Genomic DNA, 25,185 nt, shown 5'->3' with positions numbered 1-25,185 from the left:
GGCGCGCGTACACCTAATTGGAATGGATATGAGCAACACATCTCGAAGAACAACAGTTACAAAGGTGAGTAACCGTCTTTTATCTCTGGCGTTTACCTTCAGCACATTATTTTAACAAGGGAGCCTTGTAAGTTTTTTGAGCCAAAGCCATTTGAAACCCTGTTTAAACATAAAAATATAAATACAACTCACCATGCTGTCTAAGTTGCATTATATGAAAAAGCATTTTTGGTTGACATGCGCAGGTATTACAGGTCCCATTTTACTTCACAAAGTCAAAGGCCCAAGCCTGGAGAGAAATACATTTACGTCTGTTAAACTTTTTTTAAAAAATGATAAGTGTACTTCATTTATTGACCAGTATATTCAAAAAAAAAATCATAGAATCTTATTCTGTTTTCTCATAGACTATGTAATTTGTAATCTCCAAAATCCGGTTCAGGGAACATAAACTTTACGTGCACATCAAGCATTGTTTATAAACTCTGTTCTTTGATTCAAGGAAAATACGAATTCTGTAGACGTACAGGTGGAGTTTTTATGATCTCCAAGTCTGATTCAGGGAAACTCATATGCTTTGTGAACACAGCAGGTCAAGCTTGTAAAATGTGGTTACCAGCTATAGCTCATATGGAAAAATCTTCACCGCTTATTTTGGAGGGTTGAGCCTACACAGTGCCTTTATTTTGTTTGGGAAGTTTCTAAATCAGAATAGAAAACTTGAAAAAAACAAAGTGTGTGTGCATGTGTGTGTTTAAAAAAATCATTCCAAATAGGTCTTCTGACAGGAAACTTGGACAGTGTTAGATCTCGCTCTGCGTTAAAGTAACACAGGCTTTTGATGCATTGAATTAAAGTTTGTCAAATCAGCACTTCATATCCTTTGCTTTTTGTGTATTTTATATAAGGGCATAATATTGTATTATGAGAAGATGAGCCTCCTGAGCAGAGTGGCTTCAGTAAGTCATAGCAATTCAGTATTAATCCTAACATTGAAAAGAATCAAGCAGCTAATTAAAGCTTGATTTCTTTTCCGCAGAAAGAGCTAATGCCATTTTTTAAGAAAGACTTTCTTTTCATCTGAGGCAGATAGAACCAAATCACTCTGGTTTTATTCCTAGCAGTTGCAGAGGTGAGGAATATTCCCTTTTTAATGTTATGGTTCATTATCCCACTGTGTTCTAAAGTTAAACGGTCACTATCTCTAGCTTAGTTAGACTACAGCATGTACCCCACAGTACCTTAAATTCTGAATAAGTCTTCCTAAGTTCTTCTGGTGTCCAAATAAACATGATTTAACATTGTCATATTAGCACTGTTATGCTGCATGTTATTTTATATGATCTCTTGGGCAAATGTAATGTTAAACATATACATTGGGGTAGACTGCAGTGAGAAGTGACAGACTAACTTAACTAGTCAAGGAAGTACAGGCACTGAAATAGAATCACGTTTGTGACAACTTAGTGGAGGAATGCTTCTGGTGCTATGGATAAATACACAGTTTAGAAACTATAAAAGTGGTGTTCACTTGAGACATAAACATAATTTTCATTAAAAGATCTCAAACTCTTTAAAGATCAGTAAATGTTATTCTCATTTTACCTTGAGTTAGACTAAGAGAAAATTTTTGCGACTTGCTCACTGTCAGATGGTAAACCAGTGGCACAGTTGACAATGGAATCTAGTTGTCTATTTGTCTTCTAAGCATTAAACCAGAATGTTTTTCTTAAGGACAACTTAAGGCAAACTGTTGTCTTACAAATACCAAGCAGCTGGTATATTAACATGCTGATGCTTTTTCAAGCACTTCAGGTTATCAGTCCAGAGTTAGACCTTGACTTTGATCCTGTGGTAAGTTTGACACTTTCTTTCCGCTGGAATTTCCCCGGCTGCACCTCAAATAAGTTAAATATCCAATCAGGAAGCTGACCTCCATACCCTCCCACTTGCTTCAAACATTAGCTGTACTGAGCCATGTTCGTTTGCCTTGGCAAACTGGTGTGTATGATCTGAGTTAAACACAGGCATTAGTACTGTGTAGCTGCATATTTCTTATTTACCTTAGAAATTCTGAATGATTGAATGATTCCTCACTACCTGAGCTGGCTTACATATAACATTGTCTTTTAGTGGCCTCCGCTATCTTCAAGGGGTAAACTGCTGTTTGCCTCTCATGCAGGCATATACCAGGTTTGATAGTTGTATTGGAATATACAATGTGCCAACAGTAGCTTAAACACTTTTTTCAGGTCTGTATAATAGCTTCTCATGCAATTTGTCTAGACACTCGAAATATTTTAAATATTTTAAACTAGTGAGCCTTTGAGCAATGTCACTTGTTATCTCAGGCTAATTTCAAGGATGTAGTACAGGATTCATGAGTCACATCTTTGAAGTTTTCAGAGTAGCAGCTGTGTTAGTCTGTATCCGCAAAAAGAACAGGAGAATTTGTGGCACCTTAGAGACTAACAAATTTATTTCAGCATGAGCTATCGTGAGCTACAGCTCACTTCTTCGGATCTTTGAAGTGTATACACCGTTGCCTTAACAAAAGACAGCATATATGTTACACATTTATCTATTGCAGGAATCGGCAACCTTCGGCACACAGCCATCATGCGGAAGGTTGCTGATCTCTGATCTATTGGTTTGGAATTTTCCTGCTCTATAATAGGAGTGCCTGTCTTTCAAAAATATACACATAAGTAGGCCAATAAGTTACCACAAGATAAAATCAAATAAGCCAGTAATAGTATCAATATGACAAAGTAATTTTCCACGAGTGTCTCACACAACTACTCCCCTTATCCATCACCCATTTTTACAGATTAGGGAGAAAAGATGACCCTGAAAGCTAATAAACTTGGGCAGTTACAGATCCGCCGGTAAAGCACATTCCAAAAAATCTCAAATTCACTGCTTGCTGAGTGAAATACTCTCTTACTGCCTTCATCAGGTAGGGAATGTGAGAAGCCTAGAGTGCATGCTGGAAGGATGGGGGCTGTGACTTCCCATTCGCCCTTTGGTCTTTTGCTTAGCTATTGGCTGGAGCAGGAGGTGATGGGGCCAGTGAATTGGCTTCCAGATGTCCCTTCACTGCCTATTTAAGCTAGCCTAGGCTTTTCAAATGCCTCTTGCTCTCCAATTAGCTGCCCTGCCCTCCTTCCCCTTTGTTGTAGTTTAGGAGCAGTCCCTTTTTTGTTGCTAGGAGTCTGACTGATTGGCTGTTTTCTAGGGATCAGGGAGGAATTTTTCTCCTTGAGGCCACATCGGCAAGTAGTTCAGTGGTTTTTTGTCTATCTTCCGCACAGCCTCCTGGATGTACAGTTAATTGAAAACAATAGGTAATTGGAAGTTTTATATAGTGACGGTAGGACTACTGCCTCATCATATGCCCGATGCATGTAAAGTCTAAAAGCAGCCGCTCCCAAAGGCCAGTGGGACTCAGGATTTCACTGTAGGACCTTATACTTATATAAGGGGAGAGACCCAAAATTTTTGCAGATTAAGGTCTCTTCACCACCAGCTTTGTGGCCTCTACTCCCCCCCCCCCCCCCGACACACACACCCCCTTACACAGGGATGGGGAGAGAGGTTTTGTAATTAAGCTGAGTTCGTGGGGTAGGTCAGGGAGTATCTAGCCCAAGTTATCGTTTTGTTTGTGAGATTGGAGCCCTGGAACCTGCACTGGAACCTATTAAAATGCGTGGTATGTAAGAGTGAGGAGTGAGCATTGTAGTGCCAATCCCAGTGTATAATTAATAAAGTTGCAGCCTGCTGATTAAACCCATCCCATGTGTCTGTCATTTATTTGCCTGCCTGGCCCAGTCAGTAATTTAAAATTCATGTAATTAGCTTGAGTTGCAGATAATGATGGATAAAGTGGTATATATGTACAGTCTATAGACTTCAGGATATATAGAAGATGGGCTTTGTGAGAAAAAAGCTCTTACAGTTTCACACAACAGGAAATAATGTCTTGAAAATATGAATGGCACTGAATTCCTCTGACCAGTTCATAAATTAATTTCTCAATGTGATTCAAGGTGATTCTTCCCCCCCCCACACACACACATTTGTTTCCATGGCCAAGAAAGTCCCAAGGCAGTTGAGATTTTCACCCTTAGTGGTAAGGACTCCTGGCACTCTATCTAGATCCTCTCTCACTTTGTCACATACATTCGCCATGATCTATGACATGGGTAGGCAACCTATGGCACGTGTGCCGAAGGCGACACACGAGCTTATTTTCAGTGGCACTCACACTGCACCGATCTGGGGGGCTCTGCATTTTAATTTAATTTTAAATGAAACTTCTTAAACATTTTAAAAACATTATTTACTTTACATACAACAATAGTTTAGTTATATAGTGTAGACTTCTAGAAAGAGACCTTCTAAAAACATTAAAATGTATTACTGGCATGCGAAACCTTACATTAAGGTGAATAAATGAAGACTCAGCACAGCACTTCTGAAAGGTTGCTGACCCCTGATCTATGATATTTGTATCTGAGGAAGATGTGCTCCTTTGACACATCTAGGAATGTGATTGTTTGCTTTTTACTCTCTGAAGTATTTTCCGGCTCTCATATTCTTTCTATAGCTTATATGCAAAAACCAGAGTGCTCTGTGTTTCACAAAAATGGGCTAGCATGTGTGCCTCATGGTGAGACACTAACTACACATAATGACAATCCATGGCTTACAAATCCGGTGTAGGTGTCTATTGACAGCCATGCCTCCACCATGTTCCATTTTTGTATGTTTCATTAACAAAAATGTGACTTGTGTGCTTTGCTCGGAGGACTAAATATTTGTTGCATGTGCTTTAACTCTATCTGTGGCTGTTTTAATATTGCGCATATGATTTTTGCCATCCAACCTGAATGGATCTTTTCTGTTTTAAAAATGAGGTGATTTCCTCCGGGTATGGAGAAGGAACACAACTTGTAGAATTCCATTTGGAGATGAGAATTTTTCATTACAGCTTATTTTGGCTGGCTCTCTAAAGAGTTTCATGAACTGTTGTATAGAATGTTTTTCATTTGCTATTATGCAAAACATCCTGCTTTCAGAGAACTAAGCGAAAGTGCACTGGTCTAACTGTTAGACAAGGATGCTTCTATCTGATTATTCCTCTAGCTAAATATATTTTTTTAGTAAACAATTTTTTGTCAAATTTTAAATATAATAAAGTAAAAAAATACCATCTTTAAAACTAGTTTATGGAAAAAAAAGTAATTGTGTATGTGCATACTCAAACCCAATGGACACGTATAAGTATGAATATATAAACAAAAGTCTGTGTTTTTATAGTAAATGTATAAAAGTATATTTTGTGTATGTGCAAGGGGTCTGCCCTCACATAACTTGTTGGATCAGGGCCTTAGCTAATGGGACAATACTTATGTAAATCACATTGGCGGGGACATATCAGAAATTCTGTACACACAGTATAGACTGTGGGAAGATTTTCAAAGTTTAGCATGTACAGTCTTGCTCATACATTTTTAAGTCAGTGGGGTGCCACACAGAACAGCTTAAAGGGTTAGGATCAGGGGCGGCTCTAGGCACCAGCGCAGCAAGCACGTGCCTGGGGCAGCCTGCCAGTCGCTGTGAGGGCGGCAGGCAGGCAGCTTTCAGTGGTGCGCCTGCGAGAGGTTCGCTGGTCCTGTGGCTTCGGCCGTAATTCAGTGATGGGGACGCCGAATCCGCGTGACCGGCGCACTGCCCGCAGGTGTGCCGCCGAATCCGTGTGACTGGTGCACCGCTGAAAGCCACCTGCCTGCTGTGCTTGGGGCGGCAAAAAACATGGAGCCGCCCTTGGTTAGAATATAAGTTATACATACAGCATATATCCTTCAGCAAGTTTGCAGTGTTACAGAGAAGTTGCTATAATAGACTCTTCTAATGTAAACAATGTGAACTTGCATATTTTATGTTGTACTAGATATAAAAATAAATGAAAATTATTTGGAAAATAATTATTTGGGTAATAATGTTCATGGAATATTGGGTTGTATTTATCTTTAGTTGATGTATTGTCTTTTAGTAAAAAATAGACATTTCCAGTTCATTAGAAAGGGGAATGTACCTTTACATTTAGACTTGGTTTCAAATTATGAGAAATCCTAACTTCTGACATTAATGCTATAAGGAGCTATTATGCAGCTTTAAAGTTGAAAGGACTGTTCTTAAAGTAGTAAAAGTTTGTGAAATATCACTTTATTGGAAAAGAGTGTATATTCTATGTTCATAAAACATTTTCATCTTTACTGTTATATTAGGGAAAGATTAAAGATTATGTCCAGGTTATTACTTCAGTAAACAAATACAAAGTATTTTACTTTGCAGTGTTTGCTGTCATTATTCCTGCTGCTGAAGTCAAGCATGAGTCATCATTAGGCTTTTTTGAAAGTAACCCCAGAATAATCCATATCTATAGAACTATAAGGTTTAAATTTGCAATTCTCTTTGAGAACAGTATGATTTAAATTGGGTTTAGCAGAGCAGTTACTATACCATATGATTTGTTCCTTAAATCAGATTAGGTTTTATTATATCTTTAAAAATATGAAGTTATGTACGTGACTTTTTTCATTCACCCAAACCATATTAAACTTATGGGATTTATTCATAGCTCATAAAATTCGTGCTGTACATTAAAACCTAATCCTCGTTTCTTTATTCATCTGAGTAGTCCATTGAGTTAGGCAAGTGTGTTTCTGTATTCATATGGAAAAATTGATCCATGTGGTGAATTTATTGGCCTGTTGCCTTCACACCACTGTGTGCACAGTCACAGCAGAGGTTCTTATTTCAAATCCTTCTCTACTTAACAATTAAATCTAAATTTGTGTGGATCTAGCTGTGGGACAGGCTTCAAGAACTGCACTCAGTGCACGCGATCAGTTCAAATAGTGAAATCCATCTTTGTGTATAGAGTTCAAGATACCTTGGTTCTTTGTTGCCAGACACTGAAAGGGTTTCTTATGTCCCTCCTGTCTTGCTGGACAATACAGACTATCATAATGGGGCAAATCTATACTAAAGTATAGATTTCTGTGCATGTATGTTTTAAAATAAACACTATGCAGCCCTATCAAACAGTAGTTTGGCTTTTTAGTTATGATTATCAATACCTTGAGAAGGCTGTCACACTGAACAGCACAAGGAGAAGACTATAAGGGAACATGGAAAATATGCTTATTCAATATACAAAATTGACATCAAGATTGATTTAAGCTCCTATCTCAATTCCTTAGATATACATCTTTAATAAATATTGTTAGAGATTCCTCATTTTTCCCTCCTCTGCTTTTTAACAGAATAAATATAACTTGCAAAACAAAGTCTCAACAAGGTAGGGAGAAATCATTATAAATTGATAATCTTGTAGGAATATTATTCTGTGCAGTTTCTACTGTATTTAATACATTGTACCAACTATACCCTTCATGCTTACCTAATCCTTACAGAAACAGAGCCTTACAGAATAAAATAATATCCTAATGGCAATCTGAGTAATGTAGAGTCATTGTAAAATGATTCATGAAATGTATGAATAACCTTCTGTATACAGAAGCAGTATATACTCTACTAGTTAAATATAAATAACCAGAAAATTAAGACAATTGTAACAGACATAGATCCTATTTTCCACAACTAGGTTGTAGACAAATTTGAAAAGAATGCTACACATTCCATGAGCATGTTCCATACCTTGCCTGGCTTTCCTGTGCGGATTCAATACCATGTGGAATGTCACGAAACTAAATAGTGTGTGGCGAGTACGCCTATGTGTCTTGCTTGTGCAGTTTGTCAGATAGAGATGGGGAAATTACATAGATTTGAACTACGGAAGAAAAGAACTGTTAAATGGAACTCATATTTGACAATCTTGCCAGCACTGACAATTGGTATGGCAACACAGTGATTATGCATATTTACTACCAGCCTGCTGCTCATCCTCTAGAACTGGGAATGCATACCAAATCACAGCCCATGTGATCTAGTCCTGCTGCCTGTCACCTTCACCCTGTGGAGGGAGGAACAACAACCCTGATGTGACTCATCTCTTATGTGACATGGAAACAAAATGTATTTTAATAACATGCATTCAAACTTGTATGTCACAGATATTCTCTGGGTCTATGTAGAAGACAGTTACTCAACAGCTGTCCCACACATGAGTGCGCGCTCGTGCACGCTCTCTTTCTCTCTTGCCACATTTGTAACAGTAAAATTCTTTATCTGGCTCTCTAGTAGCCCAAAATGTCACTGGTGCCAAACCAGTAAATTGTCAGGATGAAATGTTTCTTTTTCCTGTCACATAATGAATCCTTGGTCATAGTAGTACACACTTTGTACTGCCACCCAGAGCTTTATGGCACTGGCCTGGTCTTGCTGGAAAGGCATCGTGATTTAAAATAAAATTAGTGAAATTGATATGAAATTACTTGACAATCATATTAATAAAGGTATGGGAAATTCACTTGATGATTTAGTGTTGTAATTCTTGTCCAAGTTTTGTCTTGTTGCCCTGACTACATCACATATACCCTTTGCTTCCTTCCCTTGACTCCCACTCTTCCATCTCAAACAAAAATGTATTGTCCTTGGTTTCAAAGCTCATCACAGTTTAGTTCCATCCTACCTATCCAACCTGTTAACTTTTTTGTCAGGTCAGTTCCTACCTATGATGCCAGCATTGATTGCCTGCTTCTCAAATAAGCACTTTCCTGGTTCCTTCCATATTACTTGAGTGGGGAAAGCTCCTAGTCAAAGTCCATAAAGCCAACTCCTTACCTTTTCTTAAGTCCATCTTCAAAACTCTCTTCTGCTATAATACAGAATGAAACTGCAATGTAATATTGACTAGGTATTTTGTGAATTGTGTGGTGGATATAAAGGTCCACGCCAGTTGATGAGCCATGTGGTATCAATATTATACCACATGATGATGGATTTTTTTGATTTTTCTGTTTGCTATTAAAAATGCTGCTTGAGAACTTACTAGAGTTTGATTTAAGAATATTTATGTTTTGACAAGTTGTTGACAATTTGTTTTTTAATGGCTATAAAGCTTTATTTTTTCAAATCTCAGTGTCAAATGATTGTCTGATCCCCTCCCATGATTTCCCACAACTATGAAAATTTCAATAAAAATGGAGGAAAAAATGCTTAAAAATAAACACTGTCTGTTAAATTTATTTTAAAAGCTACTTTGGGGATGAATGAGTGTAAAGGAGACAGTTGTTTGTAGGTCCCTAGCCTCATTTGTTACAGAAGTTGAGAAGGTGTATATTGAATGAATCAGGGAGAAAAAGGATGGTTTTATGGTTAAAGCAATTGAGTGCTGCCTTGGAGAACTGGATTCTATCCCTCCCTCTGCCACAAAGTTCCTATATGATGCTAAGCAAGTCACTTAAACCATACTTTTCAGTGTGAAGTCACAAAGGATAATTTTCCTGCTTGCTTGATTTCATATCCAGGGTCTGATTTGCAGAAGTGCTATGTACTCACAGTTCCACCTGAAGTCAGGGGGAGCTGTGCTTTGAACATACAAAGTGCTATATAATGCTAAGTACCCCGACAAATGAGGTCCAAGGCATCTCAAATTGGGCATTCAAAATTAGTGGACACCTTTGACCATAATCTCTCAGTGGCTCAGGTCCACATGTGTAAAATTGGGATAATAACTCTGACAGGGGTGTTGGAAAGATAAATTATTGTTTGTGAAGCACTGAGATAATATAGTGATGATCACCAAAGAAAAGCCCAGGAGGAAATTAATAATTGTCTTCAGAGCTGGGTTTGAGTAGTGCAGTTAATAAAGCCTAAGGCCACATATTAAACAATGAGGATAAAACAAAATATTGAATAGCTGATCATTAAGTGAGCAACATCCATCCTGTGCACTGACTCAGGCAGAGATCATGTGGAAAAAATACTATATGTTCATGTAATTAAAGATCATATCATAATGCATGTGCACAAGGCAGGAATTAAAGATGTGCAGCAACCTTAGTTCTGGCATTTCCTCATTTTGGAGTGCTTGACTTTACAATCTTAATGTTAATTTAATGAGGTGGATGGGCAGATAGGTGTACACACACGTTCTATATAAGAAAAACACATTCTTTTTGATAACTGATAAGCCTGCAAGCTCAGTCTAGGATCTCAGAGTCAAACTGGGTTCTTTTCTGTATAGCATATCAAAATTAATTAAAGAAGATTAGGGAACATAGTTAACAATTTTATGAAGAGTTGCAAGCCAGAATGGAATCTAGCTCCCTCTATCTTAGGCTAACACAGGGGTAGGCATGTGAGCTGATTTTCAGTGTCACTCACACTGCCTGGGTCCTGCTGGCTCTGCATTTTAATTTAATTTTAAATGAAGCTTCTTAAACATTTTAAAAACCTTATTTACTTTACATACAACAGTAGTTTAGTTGTATATTATAGATTTATAGAAAGAGACCGTCTAAAAACATTAAAATGTATTATTGGCACACGAAACCTTAAATTAGAGTGAATAAATGAAGACTCGGCACACCACTTCTGAAAGTTTGCCGACCCCTGGGCTAACAGGAGCCAAAAGCAGTACACTTGGTCATTGAAGGAAGCAGGTATGACTGAATATTCATAGGGAACAGATCTGTTGTGTAAGGCAGCATCACTTTTACTAAGAGGTGTATACAGTTAAATTGGGGTTTTGGGGTGCAGTAACCACCTATGCCTGCTGGCCCCTCAACATCTGTGACAAAGGGAGGAAGGAAGGAGTGTGGGTTGCAAGGAAGAGTTGGCTAGCTGAGGACCGATGAGAGGAACAGTGTGGAAGACTTGGAAGGGGGAAGGAAGCAGAAAGTGGCTGAAAAGTTGGGGGCACACAGAATCAAGGAACTCATGCTCACAACATAAGAAGGAAGTGAATCCTAACTGGAAATATAGATCTTCCAGTACATTTTCACTGATGAACTGCCAGTGTCTCTTGATTTCTAGATGTAAGAGGGAAAAAATAGCAGTATGTTGTGTCTGCCAACTGTGTGGTAGAGACAGCCAGTAAACAAAGTTTTTAAATATTACAGTACACCTTTTTTCTAACAAACTACACAGTATTTTCTATATGATTTTTTAGACTGACATTCCTGGTAAACTCCACGTACTGTAGCTTTCTATCATTTTGGTTTGTACTTAGTTACAGCCAAGAAAAGCAGTGACGAAGCAGAGGAGCGTCAGTGGAGTCAGGCAAATAAAGGTTAATTACTGGCTGATGATTCCTTCTCACATGACCATAAAAAAAACATTTGGCTTTTGAGCTGTGCTTGGAACCTAACAGCCTGTCACAATACTTGTAGTAAGATGTAACCTGTTTATTTATAGAATTAACCAGTCAAAATAGAACACTCTGAACTTCATTCAAGACAAGCAGTTGCTTAGGACGTGTGTAAACACATACTCTCTGCAGTTTACTCAGAAGCACACAAAGCAGAGTCCTGGACTGTTTTTCTTTTAAAACAAAAAGAATTGAAAATCTTTGTCTGGATTAACTAGTTTGGTGTAGATTTTTTTTTTTAATCTGAAATGTCGGAAGGTGAGGACTTTGGACAAACTAAAAGGTACTGTAATTTACTTTTATAGCTTTTTCATATAGAATTATATATTTTGAAGTAGCATAAAATAAGAGCCTGGAACTCCTGAATTCTGATCCCAACTCTAACTCAAGCCTGCTCTTTGATTATAGCAAGTCATTTAATCTGTCTCAGTTTCCCATCTTTGAAATGGACCTAAGGATACTTAGCTCACAGCAATATTGGGAATTAGTTAATGTTTTTAGAGAGATTTTTTTGTTGCAGAATGCTGTATAAGTGCTAGTGTATTTTTTAAGTAAAAAAAAAAAAGTGAATGACACAAAAAAATTTAAGATTTCTAATAAATCATTCCTCCCAGCCATCATCCTGAAAACAACATAAACCTCAAAATATCAGAGACACAAATAACTTTTGTAGAGCCTGTTATTAACAGATCCATAATTCATACTGCTGGATAGGGCACCATGTTCCTGTGAGGCATGCCTGTGGAATACTTTCTTGCTATGATCTGCTCTGTTTGTTTAGATTAGATTGTGAAATCATAGGAGATAGACTGAGAAAGAGCTGCTGATCTAAAATTTAGTTTTAGAAGCAACTAGTTTGATGAAAATGTAACAATATAATGCAGCATGTTCCAGTGGAAATAAATTGAATGTCTTACATTTAGCTACATGTATATGTTAAATGCAGATATTATCAATATTCCAATTAAACTGTGTTTAAAGCAAAGGATGAAGTTAAACAGATCTTCAGTGTATCCCAGGAATAAGTGAGTTTGAATTCCTTAAAGGGAATAGGAAAATATGAATAATAAATACATTGGATTTAACATTGTGTGGGCTGCCAAAACATGTTGAAACTAGTAACCCTTTAGGAAGTAACATCTTGGCTGTTTGTAGGGAAATGCTTTTTTTCCTTCAGAGACAATAAATGTGTAAATCAGGCTGCAGCAAAGTTTCTGCTTGGGGGGAGAGGGAGGGAGTGTTGTTTTTTGAAAGCCAAACTATTTCTCCACTTTGAGATTATATTAAGTGTTGTGGTATTAGTGAAAAATATTGACTCCAAAGTATGACCAAAGGAGCAATTTGAGACTCCACAAATTACACAATGCCCTGTGTCAATCAAAAGTTTTAAAAACACATGAAGATGGCAGAAATTTGCTTGAAGACTTCTAGCTTTTCAAAAACAATTTTGTGCAGCCATGGCACATTTTAAGGAATTTTAAGAGCCAGAACTCTAGATTCACATAGGGTTTGAGTTTATCATTCCAACTGATGCATCTGGTTACAAACACAGTAGTTTATTTTTTCCAGGATTTATGGAAAAATATCTCTAGTATAAAATATCTATTTCTACCTGTCTAGTCCAGGATAATAGCTTAGTACCTGATTCTGCAATTGGATGTGGCAAACTCCTCTCCCCATGTGGATCACTGGTGACATGATTGGGGTTCTGTGCAAACACATTGGTTTGCCCACACAGATCCGATGGCAGGATCTGGGCTTCAGTAAATATCTGATTTTAAAGTACTGTAACTCAGTGTAACATAGTTATTTTTAAAGTGGAATCCTAATTGGTTATTGATAGTCTTTATTTTAAAGTATCGATTTAGTTTCTTTTTATTAAAAACACTTTCGCTGGTACTTTTATTAAAATTTGGTTATATTTACTATACAAGGAAGGAATAATATGGGGGGAGTTAAACAAAAGTGATTTTTTTCATTATATCACGTCAGTCTTATGAGGGGACACTATCTTGCACAGGAGAATGGAACACTTTGATCAGAGAGATTATTTTCCATCTCTGTTGTTTTAACACCAGTGAAAAATAATTGATTTAACTACTTACTCTGAAACTTTTTGATTAATCTGATGTTTAGGAAGCTAGAAGTATATGGACAGCATATGGAGTTCAGAATTTGTTGTAAGGAGGCCTTGGCTATTAGATAAGAGAGAATGCTGTAAAAATTAATGTTTAACCTGTTAGAGTTTTGTAAACTGATGCTTTAGTTAGCAAACATTTGAGAAGAGAGAACTTGAAACAAAACATTAATATTAATAGGGCTCACTCCTTCCATAATGAATTCCTGGAACACGCCTTGAATTCATTGGCCTAGATCCTGGTTCCCACCCTTTGTGCATCTCCAGTGGAACAAAAGAGTTGGAAATTCAGTGTAATCAACAAATTGGGAATTACAGCTCTGTGCCAACCCCCACTTGCCGCCTCCATCTATACCTAACATATCCCTCCAGGCTGAAGTGCAGTATTTGTTTTCTCTTTTCTTTCCCTTTAACTGGACTCAGTAACATGAATTTCCCAGTTTTCTGTTTTATAAATTCTCAGACTGGGAACTGTTTTTATATTTTAAAAAAGACTCAGGTGTTTATAGAAGTTGGGGGGGAAAGGGGACAAAAAGGGGTTTTTCTGGTTTGATTTGCCATTTTGTCTTGGCAAAAAGGGCATCATTTTTACCAGTGGATTTTTCTGGGCATTTAGCCTGACTTGAATAAATTTTAGATCAACATTTGAAAATAACTACTGAGCATGTACAGGGGAAAACACTTATTTTAGTTCTATCACATGGTTATATTAGTTTTATGTTGTACACCTCTACCCCAATATAACACTACCCGATATAACACGAATTCGGATATAATGCAGTAAAACAGTGCTCCGGGGGGAGGAGGGGCTGCGCACTCCAGTGGATCTGAGCAAGTTCAATATAATGCAGTTTCACTTATAACATGCTAAGATTTTTTTGGCTCCCGAGGATAGCATTATATCGAGGTAGAGGTGTATATAGTTTTCCAACAGTCTGTATCTGTCAGTGCTTTTGAGTGTTAAATACAGTTAGTTTAGGATTTCCTCTGCTGTTTTGGGGGGGAATGTGATTTTCAGGCACCCTTTGATAGATGGAGAGGTATACAGAGAAACAGGAAGGGTGTTTCAGATAGCAGGAGAAAGCTCTTGCACCAACAGTGCTAAGATTGTGTGAACAATCAAAGTAGATAATTTCTAGCTGAACAGAAAGAAGTAGAGAGGTTTGTTCGGTAGATTGGAGCAATTCATTTTAGAGGTTTAAAAGGGGCAGTTTTGAAATGGATTTTAAAATGAATTGAGAGGTAATGGAGTAACTTTGGTGTAAATGCTTGCTACATTTGAGAAAGTATCAGAGGGGTAGCCGTGTTAGTCTGGATCTATAAAAGCAACAAAGAATCCTCTGGCACCTTATAGACTAACAGATGTTTTGGAGCATGAGCTTTCGTGGGTGAATACCCACTTCGTCGGATGCATGTGGTATTCACCCACGAAAGCTCATGCTCCAAAATGTCTGTTAGTCTATAAGCTGCCACAGGATTCTTTGCTGCTTTTACATTTGAGAAAGAGGGTAATGGCATTTCTGCACAGGCCAAGTGCCCACAGAACAAGGACTCTGAAGATATTTTTCACTGGTCATATTCAGTCCACTCCAAATTTAAACACTAAAGATGGGATTTTCAAAAGTAGTCAGTGATTATCATTGACTTCCAGGAGAGAAGTGTTAGGCCAGTGCTGAGCACTTTTGAAAATCACATCCCAGATTCTTAAGAATTATGTGGCCTGCTGTGTTTCTAATTTTTATATATTTTACCCCACTCTCCAGTTGAGCTGTTATGTATTGTTTTATTTAAAATGATCTTATAGGCAATTAACTTTTACTCCCCAAAAGGACTGTATATAGCAGCTTCCGCAAGCCAGTAGCCATGACAACCACCTTCTAATAGTCAAGATACCTGTGCTCAAGTTACCTAGTATTTTATCCTCTGTTAGCAGTTTCAATAACATCTTTTTAAAAAAGTCACAAAAATATTAACATCTGTCAGGAATGGTCTAGGTTTCTGTGGTCCTGACTCAGCAAAGGGGGCTAGATTTAATGACTTCTCGAGGTCACTTCCAGCCCTCCATTTTTGTGAGTCTATGAAATATGCTATAATTGCTCACTGCTCAAGAAGTGTAAACACAGCTGTGCTTCAAAAAGTATTTGAAATATAACTGCCTATATCACTGAAAGCTTCAATTGTACCAAAAATAGAGAGATGTTTATTATTGAGAGGTAATGTGGTCCAGTGGCTAGGGCACTAGGTTGTGAATCAGGAGACTTGGGTTACATTTCTGGCTTGGCCACTGAATTTTTGTGTGACATGGGCAAATTACTTGATCTCTCTATGACTTGGTTTCCCCTCTCCCTCACTATCTGCCTTGTTTATTCAGACTTAAGCTTTGTAGGGTATGGACTGTCTCTTACTATGTGTTTGCTCAGTATATAGAACAACAGGATTCCAATCTGAGTTGAGACCTCTAAGTGTTATGTACTATAAATAATTACTCCAAACATGGCATTTGCATAAATAGAATAATAGATGTTCCCCTGTGTTTAATAGTAAGTAATAAAGTATAATGTGTTTATTCTTTTGGAGATTTAATTCAATGCACAGATTTAGATATTTGAATAAGTGGTTGCTCATTTTCAGTAATTACATCAAATGCTTGGAAGTGTTATTCATTTGATATGGCCAAGGGCATGGTCACGTGACCATATCACTAAATGTTTACAAGGCAGAATAACTGGTTTGATTATATGGCCGTAACATATGACGATGATAATACTGTTATGGCAAAAGTTGCTAATGGCTTGCACATTAACCATGCAAGAACATATTGGAATGATGCAGGCTGGAGTGACATAGTACCTGGTCTACTCAATCAAAGGATGGTGGGATGCCTCCATGGAAAAAGCAGAACCAGAAGACCCAAGAAGGAATGGGGATGGCCAAGGTGTCCAAGGGAGGAAAGGGGCTCAAAGGAGGATGAAGACCCAGGAGAAGTACCATTCTCACAGATTTAGTTGGGGTTGGTCTTGCTTTGAGCAGGGGGTTGGACTGGATGGCCTCCTGAGGTCCCTTCCAACCCTAATCTTCTATGATTTTATGATTAAGGGGCATTGAAGTATAAAATTCCCCATGCAAAGAGCTGAAAAAACCACGCAATAACTAAAGTCAGAGTTATTATGGGTATTTGGGGAGTTAAAGCACTCTTCTTTGTCTGGCAGTTGAAGATCTGAGTGTTCTCTGTTGAGGAGCAACTTCACAAAAGGAAGATAGATAGATGCCCCACTCACCGTTCAAAATCATGTGAGCTTGGTGAGCAGCCTTCGACTAGAGGTCTCCCAGGTGAAAAGTGTGGAAAACTCGCATAGAGTCTGTGAGCCAATGAAACATTAGTGAGGCCTGGGGGAGGGGAGAGAGAACTGCTTCTGGGGATGAGATAGAGCAGGGATCGGCAGCCTTTCAGAAGTTGTGTGCTGAGTCTTCATTTATTCACTCTAATTTAAGGTTTCGCATGCCAGTAATACATTTAAATGTTTTTAGAAGGTCTCTTTCTATAAGTCTATAATATATAACTAAACTATTGTTGTATGTAAAGTAGATAAGGTTTTTAAAATGTTTAAGAAGCTTCATTTAAAACTAAATTAAAATGCAAAGCCCTCGGACCGGTGGCCAGGACCTGGGCAGTGTGAGTGCCACTGAAAATCAGCTCGCTTGCTGCTTTCAGCACCCATGCCATAGGTTGGCTACCCCTGAAATAGAGGTATCTGATATTAGGGTTCTGCAAGAAGGGAGTTGCCTCTGTTGTTTGTTACCACTCTTGTTCAAGGAAGCACAACTTCTATACATTTTGTAAACAAACACATACTAAAAAAAGCCTGTCACAAATTGTGCTCCAAACAGGAAATTTACCTGTAAGGCCCCAAATTCTGCTACTGCTTGCTTGGCAAAATGGCAAAAATACAGTACAGTAGAGCAAGTATCATATTGTGGATATATAAAAATCAAGTTTCAAATGGTTTTAGAGTGGTAGCCGTGTTAGTCTATATCAGCAAAAACAATAGGGAGTCCTTGTGACACTTTAGAGACTAACACATTTATTTGGGCATAAGCTTTCATGGGCTAAAACCCATTTCATCAGATGCATGGAGTGAAAAATACAGTAAGCAGTGTATATGTGTGTGTGTGTGTATATCTATAGATAGATATAGATATATACAGCACATGAAAAGATGGAAATTGCCTTACCAAGTGGGGGGTCAGTGCTAACAATGCCAAGTGTGGGGTGAGTGCTCACAAGGCCAATTCAATTAAGGTGGAAGTGGCCTATTCTCAGTTGACAAGTCAACAGTTGACAAGAAGGTGTGAGTATCAGCAGAGGGGAAATTACTTTTTGTAGTGACACATCCACTCCCAGTCTTTATTCAGGCCTAATTTGATGGTGTCCAATTTGCAAATTAATTCCAGTCCTGCAGTTTCTCATTGAAGTCTGTTTTTGAAGTTTTTTTGTTGAAGAATGGCCACTTTTAAGTCTGCTATTGAGTGTCCAGGGAGACTGAAGTGCTCTCCTACTGGTTTTTGAATGTTACAATTCTTGATGTCTGATTTGTGCACATTTATTCTTTTGCGTAAAGACTGTCCAGTTTGGTGTCTTATATATTAACACTGAAATGCTTATTTTGTGATTTGGCAGAATCAGGACTTCAAATGAATAACATTTGGCTACAGTGTCATATTACACATTATTTCTAAAATTACCTCAATACTAGGAGCCTTGTATTATTGATCATCCTCTTCCTTGGAAATCCTAGACTAGAGGATCGACTATATCTAAGAGATACTGGAGGCATGTAGAACCAGTAGTCTAAAGCAATCTTTTATGTAAGGGCTGGCCCATCAAAATTTGCTCCAAAAAGCAGGTCTGTGTTTGCAGACATATGGGATGGTAGTTGAAATGCACAAAACATTTAAACTGGAATTTATGTAGCTCATCTATCAATAAGTCTTACACAGATTAGAGCAAGCTATGTGTGTTGAGGAACTAGAGGATAGGATTCTCTCCAAGAAATTTTAAATTACAGTTTAATTATCAGTTTTGAGAAAGACATCAGAGGAAAGTCAAAATATCTCCAAATCAAGTCATGGAATTGTAGAAAGTCATATCTCTAGCCACAGGCCAAGATAAGGGTTTCCTCAGTATTGTAAAACAACTTGGAAGAATAACACTAACAGTTTGATCATCTACTTTAGAAAGATTTGACTCTCAACTAGCAATGCCAGGCAAGTTCTTCATTTTACAGGAGTAGTAGTTTTCAAGAGCTCTCCTGAGACATGATATTCCTTTACCAATCTTAGAGAGAAAATAAGCACAACAAATGCCAGCATTAACGAGTAAGCGAGGTAGCGTATTAGTACACAGATCAAACATGAATATATGTGTGGTTGAAACAGGGAAGGTACAGAGTCATATGTACTATACCATCAGATCTGCAGTACAGTCCCCTGAAAAACACATCCAGGATCGTCAAATGCTAATCATGTAATAAAATACTACAGTCATCTCCTGGAAACTGTGAAGAAAAGTAAAAGAAACTTCTCTAACCAAAAAAAGCCATTGTTTTGAGTAAGAAATGGATGTGCAGTCCGTAAGGGATACAGACACTAGAGTATCTGAATGAGAGTGTGGATTTGTTAAGCTGACAAATTGTTCATCAGCAAGTGAAACCCACATTCAGAATCTTCCAGTGGATAATCGGAAATTTTGAATACAGGACTTAGAGTCTTCAGCTACCAGAAAAAATAGGCTTTAGTCAATATGATGTCCCAGATTACGTCAACTAATGTATACATATCCTCTGATGCCCTTATTTCCAGGAAAGATTCACAAGGTAAAAGAGGAAAGGAAATTTGTATTATTACTTATACCAAATAAATAGACACTCGCTTGGTTTCTACACCTAATGAAGATGTTCATTCAGAGTTTAATGTAGGAGCAGCAGTACACCAACTTCTTGAACTGAGGACCAGTACTATATGCAATTATGAAATGTCTACATTAAATAGCATGGCTATTGAAAGGAAAAGACTTGTAGATCAGGACTGTTCAGAGCTATTTATTTTACTTATAATTAGGGTTGTCAAGCAATTAAAAAAATGTCCCCTGAAAGTGAGAACAGGCGTTCACATGGCACTGCTGTAGCTGGCGTTGCAAGATATCACGTGCCAGATGCACTAAAGGTTCATATGTCCTTTTATACTTCAACCACCATTCCAAAGGACATGCATCCATGCTGATGATGGGTTCTGCTCGATAACAATCCAAAGCAGTACAGACCAATACATGTTCATTTTCATCATCTGAGTCAGATACCACCAGCAGAAGGTTGATTTTCTTTTTTGGTGGTTCGGGTTCTATAGTTTCCGCATCAGAGTGTTGCTCTTTTAAGACTTCTGAAAGCATGGTCCGCACCCCATCCCAATCAGATTTTGGAAGGCACTTCAGATTCTTAAATCTTGGGTCAAGTGCTGTAGTTATCTTTAGAAATATCACATTGGTACCTTTTTTACATTTTGTAAAATCTGCAGTAAAAGTGTTCTTAAAATGAACACCATGTGCTAGGTCATCATCTGAGACTGCTATAACATGAAATATATGGCAGGATGCGGGTAAAACACAGAGCAGGGTACATACAACTCTCCCCCAAGGAGTTCAGTCACAAATTTAATTAATGCATTATTTTTTTAACAAGCATCATCAACATGGGAGCATGTCCTCTGGAGTGGTAGCCAAAGCATGAAGGAGCATATGAATGTTTAGCATATCTAGCAGGTAAATACCTTGCAATGCCAGCTACAAAAGTGCTATGTGAATGTCTGTTCTCACTTTCAGGTGACATTGTAAATAAGAAGCAGGCAGCATTATCTCCTGTAAATGTAAACAGACTTGTTTCTCTTAGTGATTGGCTGAACAAGGAGGAGGACTGAGTGGACTGGTAGGTTCTAAAGTTTTACATTGTTTTGTTTTTGAGTGCTGTTATGTAACAATCTACATTTATAAATTCACTTTCACGATAAAGAGATTGCACTATGGTACTTGTATGAGATGAGCTGAAAAATACTATTTCTTTTGTTTATCATTTACCAACACAAAAGAACTCTAGAAAAAGCACTCTTCAACTCTTTTATCATGAAAAAAGCTGCTTTGATGAAAGCATGTGTAAGAATTTGCTTAAAATAATAACATTGATCCACAACAGAGAGGTTTCAACACAAAAAGATGCTGTTCCTCAAATATTGTTTTCTTTTCCTCTAGGGTGGGCCAGTTTTAATGGTTGTAAGCATTAGTATATTCAGAGCACCATTTAATAAAGTACTGACTTCTACAGATCATAGTTATCAAATGTTCCACATATCTCATTACCTATCGGGAGTGAACATCATTGGCACCACTGCTGATCAAAATGTGTCCTACTTGTACCTGAATTTAATAGGAAAATTTGTTACTGAGTACATTTCAGTTTTATGCATTCATTATCTTTATTAACCATTAAAACTTGTTTCCTGAGAGTAACTACATCTGACAAAAGAGACTAAGATAGGAGCCTGATCCTTTACTGCTAAGTAGTCTTTTTGGACTTAACCTGAGCATACACTCTATACACATTACCATTGATTGTAGGTAATAATTTTGCCTTCATTTTTCCAAAACTTTTTCAAGCCAAGGACAAAAGTTGATGTAAACTATTAAAAAAGTTACAATACATTGTACATTATTAATGGGATTCATCCATTCAGAGCCTTTGCAGCTTTGACAGTAGTGATATGCTTGGACTGGGAAGAGATGTAGTTAATTAGAGAGATTGGATTTGGAGATGTTGCTCTTTTCTTCTAGTGGTCAGTAAGTTTCATTAACTTCAATGTAAAAAGAAAATCCCTTGCACGGAGAGGAAAGGTGCTGCCAGATCATTAGTGTTAAAAAATATGGATAATATAGTGACTATAATGTAAAGTGCTGGTGAAATCCGGAAGACTTTCTTCAGGACTGCTTTTGTCAGATACGGTGAAGGAGAACTCCGACATGGATGCCCAATGGTGGGACTGATTAGGAAGAGAGACTATAAAGATCACTTTAGAAAACTTACTGTTTATAGTGAGTAAATTAATAACCACGAGTTTTGGACAAAGAATGTTAACAGTTCATGTGGGTGAGGGCAGAGTATATTTCTAGGTGGTGACTATATGCCTTGTTCCTTGCTAACTAAGCAACACTATGAAACTGTTAAAAGAAAATAGATATTTGTCTCATCTCCCACTGTTTGATTTATGCCACAAATACAAATTTATTCCATTTGCTTTGTCATAGTCAGCTGACACAAATTACTCTCAATATCTTAATATACCTAATTATTGCATTGGGATCTCCAAGTAGCATAGGAGAAAATACTTAGACTACATAATCAGCCTTCTAAATTAGACAGATACATCACTAAGAATGTGCAGTCTGAGTTAAATGGTGTTTAAAACTTGATATTTCTACTTAGCACTAAATGATTCCTACACACCACATTCAGTACTGTTCATAAATCTGTAATACTTTTATTACAGTAAACATAATACTATTGTACCACCTTATAATAGAAGTTTTAGAAACTTTTGCTTGAGAGGTGTTAACATTACATAATTAAAATGATTGATAACCCTTAATTCTAGAAATATACATTAAAATCAGTGTGCTTTTTCAAAGTAATTTTTTTTATTTTACATATTGAAATTTAAATTTTTGGGGAGGACTGGAAGCCATTTTTGTTATCTGAATAACATGTAAAACTGATTTTCATGTGATGTCAAACTTGTGTGCATCTGTAAGTTTTTGGCGTTAAGAAATTGCAGATGTAATATTTTAAATATCTAGTTTTATTTATGCAAAGGGGGCTTTGAAGAAGTGTGCTTTCTAGGATCTCTTCTACTTATATATAACTTCACAAACTTGCTTTTGTTTATTCAAGTTTTGTAACTATTGCTAATACCCAGAAAGAAATGTTCTTAGGCCTCTTAGTCGATTAGTTGTAATATTTATCAAACTCTGTAAAGGTCCTAATTGATGACTTTCTAGTTGTTACTTAGAATTTACTTCTCTGTTGAGCTCTGGATTTTGATTTTTTGTAAAGACTGCAATAATAGATTGTTTTAATTTATAGATCTATAGGAATGTAACTTTCAACTCTACTAACTTGAGTAGTAGGTCCTAAATGGCATCTTCTAGTCCACAAAGCCTGCAGAGGCTCAAGGCAGATGTGATTATCATTGTTGGAAAATTACAAAGGCTTGAAGCTGTGTAATTACTAACTCTTTGTTTGTGTTTATAATCCTCCAGTTGCCACATCATGTTCTGCTTTGTCATGGCTGTAATTTTGAGTGGTGTGTGTGTACACATATATAAAACATGTTCACGTGATTAAAAACATTCCAGCACAACTCGTAGAGATTTTTAAATCAGTAACTTGAGATCAACTGACCTTTCTAAGAAGAACTTGATGGGTCTTTGCTTGAGCAGATGTCTACATACAAACTGAGAGCATGAGACTATTAGTCATTTCCAGAGAATGCAATGCTACTAAATCTCCTGGCCAGAGTTTGTGACAGTGATGGGTTGAAGCATCTGCTTTTACAGCTATGTGATAGCTTGTGCATTTGCTTGTCACAATTTTAGAAATGATGCAGCAGTTTGCCAGAAGGATGAGGAGAAGAAAAAAATAGCAATTAAAAACAGTGGTTTATTTTTGTTAGTTCTAAACATCTGGTAGCATACACAAAAAAGGTAACACTTCTATAAAGATACTGACATGAAAGGATTCATAGGATCATTCTTGTACAGGCATATATAACTCTATTATAAAAAACCTAGTGGTCATTTCAGGCTCAATCCTGCAAACTGCTGAGCACTGTAGCCACTGTCAAGTAAAGCGATTTAAACACATGCTTAACTTTAAGCACTTAAGTAGTTCCATTGAATTCAGATGGAACTACTCACATGCTTTAAGTTAAACATGTTTAAGGTGTTGCTGAACTCTTAAACCCTGTTCAAGTTCCGATAAGGAAGGGTACTGAGAGCAGGGAGGTGGGTTCTGTTTTACAGAGGGGTACTAGACCAGGGCCAGATGGCAAGATTGAGCAAATAAAGAATGGGGGGAAGAGAGACCTTTCCACTCAGATGTTCCTAAATCTCCTCTTCTCCTGGAATCCTACATTGAGAGCCCAAAAAGTCAAGTAGTTGGTAGAATCTTTAGTTATTTGTATGTTTAAAAAATACCACTATATTTCCTTAAATATTATTTTAAAATAAGGGATCTAGAATTATGGAGGGCTAGATTAAAAGAAAACGGTTTATGAATCAGCGAACAACAGAGGCAATACTGGTGATGCTTCATTAAGAGGGACGAGAGGCTAGTAAAATGAGAATCTGGTGTGCAACAGTGTTCAGTGTTGAGCTATAATGGGACTGTGAATGTTGGTAGTTGTATGAAGAGTTATTGGCACAAATGGAGGGAGTTGTCAGGAATTCTCTGCAATAAGACTATGTCAAGTGAACTAAAGAGCAAAGTGTGTAAGACCTTGATTAGGCCAGCCATGACGTATGTATATGTAGGAATGCTGACCATCGAGAAAGAGAGAACTACTACTACTTCACATTGCCAAAATGAGGATGCTCAGATGGATGCTGACTAAGATGAGAGGTAATTGGCTATGAAGTGAAACAGTACAAGCCATGATACAGGTGGCCCCCATCACTCAAAAGCTGAGGGAGTATTAACTGAGATGGTTGTGTTATGTGAGACGAGACAGAGGGCACTGTGGTCAGAGGGCATTAGATCTAGTAGTTACAAGACTGAGACCACAAGGAAGACCCAGAAAAAAGTTGTGCAGGATGCTGAAGGATTTTAAATTTAAAGTATACATTTTATAGAAAACAAAGGAAAAAGTACAAGTTCACTAAAACCATGCCGTAAGGCAGGGATTGGCAACCTTTTGCACACGACCTGTCAGAGAAATCTGCTGGCAGGCCAGGACGGTTTCTTTACCTGTAGTGTCTGCTGCAGTGTCTGCAGTGTTCGGCCGATCGCAGCTCCCGCCGCAGTTCACCATTCCAGGCCAATGGGGGCTGCAGGAAGCAGCACAGGCCGAGGGATGTGCTGGCCGCTGCTTCCCACCGCCCCCACTGACCTGAAATGGTGAACCGTGGCCAGTGGGAGCTGCAATCGGTCGAACCTGCAGCCGCTGCAGGTAAACAAACCAGCCCGCCAGCGGATTTCCCTGACCGGCCACGTGCCAAAGATTGCTGGTCCCTGCTGTAAGGTGTGATTTCACTGAGGGAGTCATCCCACACACACATCAGAACAGTGTCTCGTACAGAGAGGATTGTAGCATAGTCATTGTAATGAATGTTGCACTTCATTATTTCTGTGTTAATGCTTCCAGAACCTCGGATGGAAAAATCTTTTGTATGTGTAAAGTGTTGTATCAACATTAAGTATGTGACAGTCCATGCTGTGATGGTATGGATATCTTCCGTAATATGTAAAAAAGCCAAACTGAGAATTTAAAAATTGGATGGTAACAAACCGCGAATCCCAGTGATGATTGACCCTCGTGATATTCTCAACCATGTAGCTGTTTCCATCAATTCACACTGAGTTAATAGACATTCTAGGCTTCAGAGTGA

The 25,185-nt window shown here is 37.8% G+C and overlaps 1 protein-coding gene across 6 annotated transcripts in view; it reads left to right on the top strand.

The window, feature by feature from the left end:
* RETREG1 (reticulophagy regulator 1) overlaps positions 1–25,185 on the top strand; it is a 114,293-nt gene that overhangs the window by 49,476 nt on the left and 39,632 nt on the right. The window contains exon 1 of one of the 6 annotated variants that reach the window (XM_050937507.1): positions 11,425–11,627. The exons of the other annotated variants lie outside the window; for them this stretch is intronic. Within the exon in view, the coding sequence (XP_050793464.1) occupies positions 11,593–11,627 (35 nt within the window). The 5' untranslated portion in view covers positions 11,425–11,592. Of the gene's footprint in view, positions 1–11,424; positions 11,628–25,185 lie in introns of those variants that run through there. 6 annotated transcript variants of the gene reach the window in all.

This window comes from Gopherus flavomarginatus, chromosome 2 (genome assembly GCF_025201925.1).
Source record: "Gopherus flavomarginatus isolate rGopFla2 chromosome 2, rGopFla2.mat.asm, whole genome shotgun sequence".
Taxonomy (NCBI): Eukaryota; Metazoa; Chordata; order Testudines; family Testudinidae; genus Gopherus; species Gopherus flavomarginatus.
Note: the sequence above shows the minus strand (reverse complement) of the source record. Positions and strands in the feature narration are given on the sequence as shown.